Here is a 12,396-nt window from a genome sequence, read left to right as displayed (position 1 = left end):
CTCTAGTCAAGTTAATGAAGACACAAATTACTAATATGAGAAATGAAAGAGGTACCATCATTACTGATCCATGAAGATTAAAAGGATTATAAAGGAATCTTAAGGACAACGTAGGTCATAAATTTGATAACTAAACTGAAATTGACCAATTATTTTAAAAATATATTCTGTCAAAATTCACACAAGGATAAACCTGAATAAGCAAATTAAACAGAAAATACAAAGAGCAGATGAGTTCAGTGGTGGATTTTGCCACACTTTATGTAGAAATTATACCGATTCTCTATAATCTCTTTCCAAAAGTAAAAGCAGAGGGAGCATTTTCATGAGGCTAGCATTACTGTAATACCAAAGTTAGGTGAAGACATATCAAGAAAGGAAAACCATAGACCAATATCTTTCATGATCATAAATGTAGAAATTCTCAACAAATATTAGCAAATCAAATTCAACAGTGTATTTAAAGAATTATACATCATGACCAACTGCAATTTTTTTAAACTATGCAAACTGACTCAAAATTTGATAATGAATCTAACCCAATTAGAGATTAGGGATGAAATTTGATCATAGCAATAGGTGTAGAAAAAGCATTTGATGAAATCTAATATTTGTTATGATAAAACACAGCAAAGTAAGAATACAGGGAATTTCAACTTGGTCAAGAAGTACTTTGTGTTAAAACTAGATACTTTTCTGCTAAGATGAGGACAAAGCAAGGATGTCTCTCACCACAGATTTTCAAAATCTGTCTGAATATCCTAGACAGGAAGGTAAGTTCTAATGCAAGAAGATAAAAGATACACAGATTTGGAAAGAAGTAAAAAATTGACTTTGTTTTCAGATAACAAGATTCTCCTTAAAAATCCAAAGACACAACAACCAAAACCTCCCAATGCTTATTAGCAATTATAGCAAGGATATGATGCTCATGTAGACAAAGAAAAAAAGTATGATCTTGCCCATGTCCCATGCAGGCAGTGGAATTTGTGTTTCCTCTGCCTGTAACAGGCTGGCTGTGAAATAAAGCTAAGAAAAAGAAATATGGCAAAGAAACCACAAGACACAGGTAGTAATTTTAGAAAGCAGGGATGAGACAACTCTTCGGCATTAGGGATCAAGCTTCCATGCTGGAAGGAGGGTGTGAGAGCCCATGTTTGCTTTATTTATGTTGGGGAAATTGAAAGGTTTTCCATGGAATGTTCTTTGCCAAATAAGGTGGGGAGTGGGCTGCCTAGTTCTCAATGGGTTATGCCGAACTCCAGAGCTACTAGAGTTGTCCCACTAGTAGAGCAAGGGGCGAGATCTCACATCTTGGGCAGTCTACACACAGGAATGCTGGGATTGTTCCCAAGGAGAGACCTAAGTCCCCCATGGCTCAGTACTAGTAAAAGACCACTCAGTTAGCTTAATTGGTGAAGTATGAAGCTCCAAAAGACAGGAAGTAACTTTAAAAGCATATTTTTATTTGAAGAAAGCCAATCTGAAAAGATTTTGTACCATAGGATTCTATGGATATGACTTTCTGGAAAGGGAAACTATATAGAAAGTAAAAATATGAATGGTTTCCAGGGATTCAAAGGGAAGGAGAAAGGAACAAATGGATGGTGGTGATTTTTAAGGCAGAGAAAGTATTCTGTAGGGTACTGTAATTGTAGATTCATGTCATTATACACTTGTCTGTACCTATGAATGTAAACCACAAAGAATGAACTTTAAAGGAAACTATGGGCTTTAGTTAAGAATAATGTATCAATATTGATTCATTAGTCATTACAAATTACCACACTAATGCACGATGATAGGATGGAACAGTGAAGGGTTATGTGAGAAGTTCTCTGTATTTTTGCTCAATTTTTCCTGTAACTGTACAAATGCTCTAAAAATATAGTATAATAAGTGAATAAATAATAATAACCAGCCAACCAATCCTGCCTGTGTATATAGTGTGGTAGTTGAGTCTATGTGAGGATGCTTTGTTACACATTTTACAGAATAAAAACATTGTTCAGTACCTATTTTTCCCATATGGAAGGATGGGGTGGGCAAGGAAAACCAGACTTGGAATTTCTTGTTTGACAGCCACTAAGTATATTTTCAGTTATACCCTTTTGATTTTCTAAGGCTTACTCTCTTAGAAAATTATATTAAGTTCCTTACCATATGTTGGATGCTGTTTCAAAATACAGTCTTCTGGAGAACCTTGCCCCAGTTTCCATGTAGCTGGTACTGTAACTGAGTCTTCAAAAGGATATCACAGTCCTTTCAAATGTAATGCTTGAGGATGGTAAGCAACATGGTAAAATCAGTGAAATACATGAGAAGGGGCCCATTGCTACACTTTGTTGGCTGCAAAATCAGTTCCTTGATTAGAAGTAATGTTGTATGGAATACCATGACTGTTTGGCAGAATCATTGAATGCAGGGAAGGTAAATTCATATCTAGAATAACTGTCTAATTCTAGTAAGGATAAAATTCTGCCTCTGCCTTGATGGACAGAATTCATTTTGATCCACTTGCCACCAGGCAGATCTCCCCAGGAATGGTGCCATCTTGGGGACTCAGTGTTGGATTCTGCTGCTGCCTGACTGGACACAGTGGTGTCCATAGCCAGATCCACCTTGGAATATCACATTAGTTAATTCATTTATAATTTTCATTTCTTCTACTATGGCCACTTTGTTCATAAACCCATTGGGCAATGTCAGTGAATCCTCTAATCCATTTGATTCAAATCTTTTTCAATTGAAGTTACCATTTGGTGTGCATTCACTTGGGATATAAAATCTTCACATTTTTTGGCCATTCAGAAATGTAAGTCCACATTCATCTTCCCTAAATTTCTTTTCAGTTTTCCATTATGTTCCCTCCAAGTCCATGACTACTCACTGCATCAATTTCACTTCTGGCAATTTCTCCTTCCAAGAGAGGTGCACAACAAAGTGTTCTGTGCAGAACCATGCCTACCTGGAAGATTTCCATTCACCGCTCTTTCCGGGGATGTCCCAGAGATGGTATGCCTACTTTTTGCAGAACAAACTTCCTGAGCTACACAATTAAATGCAAGTACCTCTGCTTAGTAGGCCCAGATCAATTAATTGGACCTGACCCAAGTTTATCTGTCTTCTACCATTATCGCACACTTTTAATATCCATCCTCACTGAAGTTCCCTGGATTTCTACTTATATACATTATAAAATGTAGTAGTCTGGTAGTACCCTTCTTTATGAGTCTCACTTTGTACATCACCTTTATGGGTCTCCTGAGACTTGAGTCTAATTATAAGTTTAGAGGTGGTCAATATTTTCTTTCACAGAAACTGCATCAGGGAGACATTTTCTCAAGAAATATTTGGTTAATTTCCTCAGAGATTGTTGCAAAGGGGAATACCATTGTGGTTAGAGAAAGTACTTCTACTGGGTTTGAGGAGGCCAATTCTATTGGGGTTGGGAGATCATTTTGATTAGCAAAAAATTCACCATGTACTTTAGCAGTGTCATTCATAATACTGTATAGTAAGTATTTCTGTGGTTTTTGAGTGGTACTGAACCTCTAGAAATATATATATATTTAAATATATATATATATGAATGAAAGGGCACACAAATACAAAATTCTAGAAGATTGAGAAATCCTTTCTAAGAAACTTGTACATGTCTCTATTTGTCAAGAGTCCCTAAGATCACCCCAGGTTTCATAAGGGACTCACAGGACTCAGTATATAGTCTATTCATGACCATGATTGCAGTAAAACAATACCAAGCAAAATCTGCAGAATGAAAGGCACGTGGGACAAAGTTCAGCATAAATCAGACTCAAGCTTCTAAGGGTTCTTTCCCAGTGGAGTCTTTCCCACAGGAGGACATGCTCACTTCCCCCAAGGAAAAGTTGTGAGAATGTGCGTGAAATGTTATCTGTCAAGAGCACTAGACCATATTGTATCACTAGACACTTTGTGCTCATTGTTTTAGTTGTATGTTGGCCAAGTAAATAGCCTTGGCACATTCCAGGATTCTGCAAGCCCACAAAGAAAACAATTATTCATCATGATTTCACTATTTGCATAGTTTGGGTATAGTGAATTTTTGGAAGTGGTGGAAACACTCCTGAAATCCAAGTTCTTATATGCCAACCAAAACCAACCTTAATAGCATGCTTGTGTTATTAACTTTCTGTAACTTGGCCAAGATATTATTACAACAAACTTGTTTCCAGGAGGACGCATACAGCATGGTGAGACCAACCTAAACTGAATGCTGTTTTTCTTCTGCACCTTCCCAACTGCTGGGTATGAAGAGGAGACTGTGCCTTGCTTGGAGTTACTCCACGATGTATAGAACAGATGGTCTCAGGCTGTGCCTAAATCTGATATATTTCATTTTGTAAAGCAGTAGTTTGTCATAAGCTACTCCATTTTAAATACCAAGGTAGAAGTGAACAACTACCATCTATCTGCCTGGCACAACCATGAGGCAAAAAGTGATAAATTAATCATGCTCATGAGAATAACCACCTGTGAACTTTTCAAATTAATCAGAAGCACAATTAATGTGTGGATGTATCAAATTCATATAGGAAAAACCAGGCTCATGAACTTATTGAACACACTAGACCTCCCAATGATTCAAATCCCTTAATCAAGCCCCATAAAAGGAGACACATTCCAATCCTGGATATAGTGGTCACGTGATTACTTGTCACAAACCTTGCCCACAAAAATTGCCACAGTGGGCAGGGGATGTGGGTCAAGCGGTAGCCTGCTTGCCTGGCATGTGCAGGGCGCCGGGTTCGATCGTCAATACCACATAAAAATAAAGATGTTGTGTCCACCGAAAACTAAAAAATAAAAAAAAAATTTTAAAAATTGCAACAGTGACAAACCTCCAAATCTCTGTCCTTGTGCTTTAGCAGAGTGTGGTTTTTCCTGCCTGTTATGAATGTACAAGTCTCACTCCAAACTGACATCTCAAGATGACACTGAAACTGCTGAGTCTGTCTGCCAGACCTCAGCCTAGAATAAGTTCTTCTGCTTTGACAGCTCTGTACCCTGAATAAGTTCTTTGGTTAATTTTATGTAACTACCCATGGTGACTCTGCATTCATATCTGCTCTCTGCTTTTGCTCTCAGTTCAGCCTCTTGAACCCCTATGGCTGCCTTAATTAAACCTTTTTTAGCTTTTACATCATTTGAGTGGAAAAGATGTTGGATGTTAAGACTGGAATAAAAGAACCTGTGCTTGCCTAGCTGATGACTACCAGATAACCCACAAGTATTCAGTGAATCGCTACTGATAAAAGTGGTATAGCCTGTGAATTTATTGTTATTCAATAAATTCTGATATTGTGGAAAGACAAACATGTGTCTATGTTAATGACATAGCACTCTTATAACACTGGCATTCTGGGATTTTGTTTTTTTTCTTGGTTATTATGATAAGATCAAGATATCTTATTCAGTAATCAAAATTTTACATTTTTTTCCCTTAAAATTTTTCTTTTCCTTCTTTCCTCAGAACATTCATTTGGAAGTGTCCTATGCAAGAGACAAAACAAAACAGAACATTTTTGTACAACTAAGGCAGTTGTATAAAAAACTCAACATGTTCAGGATAAAACCTGCATTTTGAATAATTTTGAAATGGGTTTCCATAAACTTCTACCTCTTTTGTCCTAGTCACTTATCCAGTGAGCACCCTAGAAAAGATCATTTGAGGGATGATAGCTGCATTTAATGATCAGTTGTTGTGCAACTAATCAAAAAAAAAAAACCCAAATGCAACAATCAGCAGCAAAGCAGGAGACACCCCTCATAGGGGGTCGGTAATCTGATCTGCAAGAACTTGCTGAGAGGATACAGTCCCCATCTTGTGCCATCTTCCAACTTGTACTTTGGAGAAGGAATCACAGATTAGAAACATAATCCTGTTCATTAGAAGTGTAGAACCTTATAGCTTAAGATGATACCATTAGGCACAAGCTCTTTGTTGGGGGCATCTCCCAAGTGACCTTGACAGTCCAGCCAATATGCAAGATGTTTTCACGGTTTATGTCCTCCCAGAGGGGTGTCCTAACTGGTACAGACCAGTTGCAGAGTTATGAAGAATTATTCCTTGGGGCTGGGCCTGCTTTCAGTTTTGCCCAGTTTGTTTCAGCTGAGTCAGGTTCAAGCAATTAGGGTCTGTGAAACAGGATTCCAGAAAAGCCAGCAGCTTTTCTTGGGAAGTAGCACAGAAGATATGCTGCAGAACCAGACAGCTATGTTCCTAGTTCAAGTGACAAGTAGGGCTTTGCTGAGTTTTTACCTTATCCTCCTTAGAGTCGAAGTTGATCTACTAAAAAGTAGACACATGGATTAGAAGCCATCAGCCTCCAACGTTCAGATCTTTGACCTTATAAGATCCCATTAGAAACTAAGAAATGCTTTTTAAAATTCCAAACTACATTTCTATCTTGAAATTCTCTCTCATTTCATGTTGCCACCCTTTGACCCAAAGCCTGTAATAAGTAATTGTGACTTTTGGAGATTGTTCTTTTTCCAGTGTTCAGATTTTAAATTTCAATGTGCCTATATCTGAAAAAAAAATAAGGAATTTATGTTCCGCTAAGTTTTCTTTGCATCTTCCACTGATTGGGAAGCTAGCATTTATAACATTTAAAAGCCTTAACATTTAATTCCAGTTTTACCATACAACCAGATATATTAGCCACAAAACACAAAGCTATTGTCCTAATCCATTTTCTGTTGGTATAATGGAGTATCTGAGACTGGGTAACTTGTAAAGAATAGAGATTTGGAGCTGGTGTCTAACTCATTGGCTGAGTACTTGCCTATTAAATTGAGGTTATGGGTTTGGTTTCCAGTACAGCATGCACACAAAGAATAAAAGCTTATTTTGACACAGTTCTGGAGGTTTGGATCTAAGAGGATAGCACTGGTATCAACTTAGATCCTGGTGACGGTCTTGTGTTCCTTCAACTGGAGGGAAAAAGCAGAAGGGCAAGTGAGCGTATGTGAATGAAAAAAACACAAAGTGTAGCCTTGCTTTATAACAACTGGTTTTTGTTTTAACTAATCCAGTTCCCAAAGAGAGAGAAGTTACTATAATGAGAGAATTAACTAAATCCTGTGAGAAAGTCACTAATTCCTCTTCCTGACCTAATTACCTCTTAAAGGCTTCACCTACTCTCAATACTGTTGTTTGATTCTTCGGAATCTTACATGAAGTTTTGGGAGACATGTTTATACAAAAGCAGCTATTAACTCTCCTCGCCCACAGCATATTTAAACTCAGCATTTATAGTGTTAATGTTTCTGCTGTGAGGAAATCCAGGATAGAAACCAGGGTTGAGGGGAAGGCGCCTACTGTCACACTGTAGCAGCTAAGCTGAAGAAGGAGTATCACACTGACTCGTTTCTCCAGCTCTGTGAAGTTTAAAATGTTTTGGTGCCTCTCAAAACTCACCTTGGGAAATTTTCACCATTGGCTTCTTTCTATCCCATCTGTGGGGGAGAACAAAACCCAAAAGCATTTACATATTCACACCATTTACATATTCACATCGTTTACTCAGTTACATATTCACAGCATCTATACTTTTTCCAGCATTGCCAAAGCAGCCATCAAACCATGGATGGCTTCATGGCTATGCAGGCACCAAATTTTCATTATACTGCACCTTTCATTCTTCTATTTCCCAGTGCTTTGGGAATATTTCAATGTATCAGGGTTGTTCTAGCATATCTCACTTCTGATGCCAACTGTATCAGGAATACTCAGGACCATCTCTGGGTTTGGTGAATTGTTAGGAGGGCTCAAAAGACTTAGTACATAGTCATAGTCCTGGCTATCATTTGTTTTGCAAGACTGGAGATTGAACCAAGGGGGGTTCTACCATTGAGCTAAAATACTGACAGTCCCCACCCCTTATTATTTTGAGACAGGGTCTAAGTTGCCAAGACTGGCTTTGAACTTTTGATCCTTCTGCCTCAGCCTTCTGAATAACCTGGATCACAGGTATGTGTCACAACACCTGGCTCATGGCTATCATTTATTATAGCAAGATCAGTAAGGGGAAGAGGCATGGGGTAATTTCCAGAGGAAATCAGGCACATTCTCCCAAGAATCTTCTCCCAGTGACACAAGTTGTGACAATACATGTGAAATATCACAGAAACTCATCAGAGATTCAGTGCCTAGTCCTTTTGTTGGGGGTTAGTCAGGTAAGCACCCCCTGCCTGTCATATTCCCAAATTTCAGACTCCCTGAAAGGAAAGTGGGTGTTCAGCATAAACCCTACTATTTAGGCACAGGGAGCCACTCTGATTAGTAAAGTGGTGCGAAGCCTTCAGCAATCCAATTCCTAAACCTTCCCCAAATCCAAGTTCCCAGGCACCAGCCTAGGGCCAACCTTGCAAGCAGGCCTGTAATCTCAGTGCACTAATATGACCACCCTATTTCAACTTATTGTTAGCTCAAAGGTTTGCAGTGCTTTAAATGGTTCAACCCACTTGTGTAATAGACATACTAATGCAGCCATGAGATTATCAAATTCAATCATTTAAAAAATTGTTCGCAGTGGTTGCTAGTATTTACTTTTAATCATATATTTGCATCCTAAATTCCAAAATGCAAGTGTAGACTGTGATAAATTTTCTGAATTATTGAACAAGGAGAAATGCCAGGGTCCAGCCCCAGCAGGGATCCAGGGATGAGTGGTGTTGGTGAAAGAGAAGAGATAGATGGACAACAGCTTGCAAGTTACGAGAAACCTTCAGAAGGATCTGCTGCCCCAGAGGGAGCTTTATTTTTTTATTTTTTTAAAAAATATTTGTTTTTTTAATTGTAGTTGGACACAATACCTTTATTTATTTTTTTTAATGTAGTGCTGAGGATTGAACCCAGAGGCAAACACTCTACTGCTGAGCCACAACTCCAGACAAACACTCTACTGCTAACCCACAACCCCAAACTTTTAACTTTAAAGCATACCTATGATTATTAGTAAGCTTTCTTACTTCTAATCTAAAATTCCAGTAAAACACACTTAAAACAGTGAAAGCCTATTATTTAAAAGCCTACTACTCTGCAGTGCCTCTAAAATATATCTATGCTAATTTTACATTATTTTAATCTTCAAGGTAATTTTTTTTCATATGACCTACTTAACTGCTTTCTTAAAGAGTTTCTTTGATCCTTTGTCAAAGTACACCAAGTCTTACATCTTCGTATTCTTTAACTAAAGGGCAAGCTCTGCACCTCAACCCATTTGCCATTAATATTAACTATATGTTTCCCATTTTCATCATATATTCCTGTGTAAGGCAAAGGAGGGTCTGTTGGGGGGGTGTATTTTTATTAGCCTCTTGTCCTCTAGGGGGATACCATAATCTTCCTTTAATTAAGTAAGCTACATACAGTGGTCCTTGTACTGTTGGCACAGCAATTCTGTAACTAGGCTGTTGCACAGGTTGTGGCTTTAGACAGGGGTGGGGTGGGGGTGGGGCTTAGTGTAAATTGTTAACTGTCGGATAAACATTTCTTGCTGCTTAGGCTTGAGAAATAACACTATTGTTTGTATCCTGAGAGATACTGAAACATACCTCAGAGCATGTCTTAATTGTATCTTTAGACTCATTCTGGGAATTTTCCTTCAATCTCAGGCAACTTTTATTATTGAATGAAGTATGTCCTGTTATCCATATCATGAGTATCATAAACAAAACACTTAACATTCCCCATGGTTCTGGTTTCCAGATGGTGTGGCCCTGCCATAGCATCCCTCACGCTAAGACCCTGTCAAACAGCGGGTGCAGGAACTCCTTTACCAGAGAAATTTCTTATGAAGCTTTTTTTTCAGTATGTAAAAATTGTAGAATCAGCATATACTAATAAACGAAATTAAGAATGCATAATTTCCTCAACTAATACTAAGAAAATCATAAGATTTCTGATAATTCAGATTGAGATATAGTAATTATGATGGAAGTTGCAAATAGCACTGTATAACAGTCTCATTCTTTCAGATCAAACCCATAGCTTCCCCAATCCTCAGCCCTTTTTTTTTTCCCCCGGTGCCAGGGATTGAACTTTAAAGGTTTAACCACTGAGCCACATCACCAGCCCTTTTTATTTTTTATTTTGAGACGGGGTCAAAGGATATTTTTGAAAAGTCATTTATCAAGAGATCCAATGTAATCCTGAAGAATGGAAAAGAGAAGTTATGCCATGAAAAGATGGTTCAGATTCAAGCTTGTAGAGCGATTCCCAGAACGTTTAACACTGATGTACAAGTTTGTTACCATTGTGCCTCCTTTCTTCTTGATAAATGTTCAGTGGACAAGAAATGAAATAAGTGAGATGCGGCTACTGTAGAAAATAACAATATCAAAGGAACACAGACTGTATTTGCAAGAAATACTTCAAAATGAGGAACTGTTTAAGATATTCAAATCACCAGGGAAATATATTTAATAAGAGGTACATAATTTAGATACTTGTGGTTTAGCTTAGATGAAACAGAAGTATTTGTTATATCTGGCAATCTATGGAGGAGCCAGAAACCCCGATATCTTTTCCAAGGGAGTGGGCGGAGGGCTTTTGGGAAATGTAGCCGGCACTTTCTGGCTGCTGACGGACCACAGCGGAGCCCTGGAGGCCCTGCGAGCTTTCTGCGCATGCGCTGGTGACACGGCAGGGTTTCTTGCGAAACGTCCCTCGTGGCGGCCTGGTCTGTGTACTGTGGAACCGCGGACCGCAGGAGCGAGGCTCTGGCGAGAGGGCCCCTGGTGAGCGCCTATGGTGGTGTCCCGGGCATACCCTGCTCCTGGAGATGTAGGGGGTCAAGGGAGCAGGAGCCAAGCCTACGACCTCGGGCTTAATCTCTCATTTGTGCTCTCCTAATGAGATCCCTCCAGCGCGTGTCACACAGCGAACGTGAATTCTCTGGGGTTGAAGGGTCCACGAGAGACCCCGCCGGGGGACCGCGCGGAACCTGGCACTTCTGAGCTCAGCAGAGGTTCACATGTCTCCTCACTGGAGAACTTTATTTCTATTTTGGACGTTGTTTCATTCTCCCAACTATCTGTAGTCAGTGCCGCCTCCAAGAAATCCTCCAAGAAATCCAAGGTGGTGATCAGAGCAGAAGGGAGTAGGAGGTACAGATTCCATACCACATTCTTGGCGCTGTGTTATCTGAAGCCTGCAACTGTCACAGCAGTTAGCAACTTCCTTCCCTAGCGTTTCAAGGCAGTAGTTTTAAAGTCAGTGTGGCTTTAGATTCGAGAATTTTTTTTTTAAACGATAGTTTCAGTGAAGGCGCCCAGGCCCAATCAACACTGCCTGGCCTTGTCTTGTATACCCAAGTAACATTTATGAGAAAGGTCCAGTTTGTGACTCAAGTAACCCAGAAAGCCAAGAGCTTTAGGGTCTTGGATGAGGATGCTAGGTGAAATGCTTAGGTCCAGCTTTCTGAGAATAAAGCCCCTTTTGTGAGGTCACAGGAGCAACAATCCCTGCTAGGAGGACACTTGGCCAGTTCAAGATCTCAGCAGAGGTGCAGAATTGTGGGAAATGGGGCAGAGACTCAATTTATTCAGACAGAAACAACGTGGGGTTCACTTGCCCAGAAACAGTGTCACATCCAAACAAACTGGGTGATGGTGGAAACCGTCCCAACTCTCAGGAGAGATGTAAGATGTGGCAGGAGACAAGGGCAAACAGAAGGAACAGAAAATAGCACATCTCTAGGTTCTGACCTGCACATCCACTACAGCATAACTAGAGATAGACTGATTCTGCCTCACTTTGATCTTACAGAATCGGAGGGGATACTTCATGAAGGTCTTTAAGTGTTTAAATACAATAAAATCAGCTTCATTTAAAAGAAAAGGACTGGAGCTAGGGATATGATTCAGTGGTAGAGCACTTGCCTGGCATGTGTGAGGCCCTGGTGTCCCCCGACTTCCACCCCCACCCTACTGCTTGGGCTTGGGCAGAGGATGGTGAGATAGGGGCTGCAATAGGCAGACAATATGCCTAAAATGTCATCATTGATTACAGTGACACCTTTTGTGATAGCAGAGTCAAGAGACCCAGGCATGTGTTTTCTGCTGACAACAGATATTTCTAATTAGTTAATTAAATAATTTATAATCAAATCATAGTTCTGAGAATCTAGAACCAAGCTAGAGCAATTTTTTCCCTTCCAGAAAAGACTAAACCTTAAATCATCACACCACCATTTTCAAAACCTTGTTGAGTATTTTTTCACATTCAATGGCATTTTAATTATGTAGTTTACAGAATATTATGTGACATCAAATTCTATTACACCAGTAATCTAAATTTTCTAGAGACTCTATACCACCAAACCAATTATCACCACATCTGTTTTT

General features: G+C 39.3%; 1 protein-coding gene across 6 annotated transcripts in view; it reads left to right on the top strand.

Moving 5' to 3' along the window:
- Window positions 1–12,396, top strand: part of LOC308633978 (zinc finger protein 33B-like) — a 107,795-nt gene that overhangs the window by 66,525 nt on the left and 28,874 nt on the right. The window contains exon 6 of one of the 6 annotated variants that reach the window (XM_081267476.1): window positions 4,911–5,281. The exons of 4 other annotated variants lie outside the window; for them this stretch is intronic. In XM_081267476.1, the coding sequence (XP_081123602.1) occupies window positions 4,911–4,939 (29 nt within the window). In that variant the 3' untranslated portion in view covers window positions 4,940–5,281. Of the gene's footprint in view, window positions 1–4,217; window positions 4,865–4,910; window positions 5,282–12,396 lie in introns of those variants that run through there. One more of the 6 variants, XM_081267475.1, reaches the window with a different exon arrangement.

The sequence above is a fragment of the Spermophilus citellus genome (assembly GCF_964194105.1).
Source record: "Spermophilus citellus genome assembly, chromosome: 15".
Lineage (NCBI taxonomy): Eukaryota > Metazoa > Chordata > Mammalia > Rodentia > Sciuridae > Spermophilus > Spermophilus citellus.
Note: the sequence above shows the minus strand (reverse complement) of the source record. Positions and strands in the feature narration are given on the sequence as shown.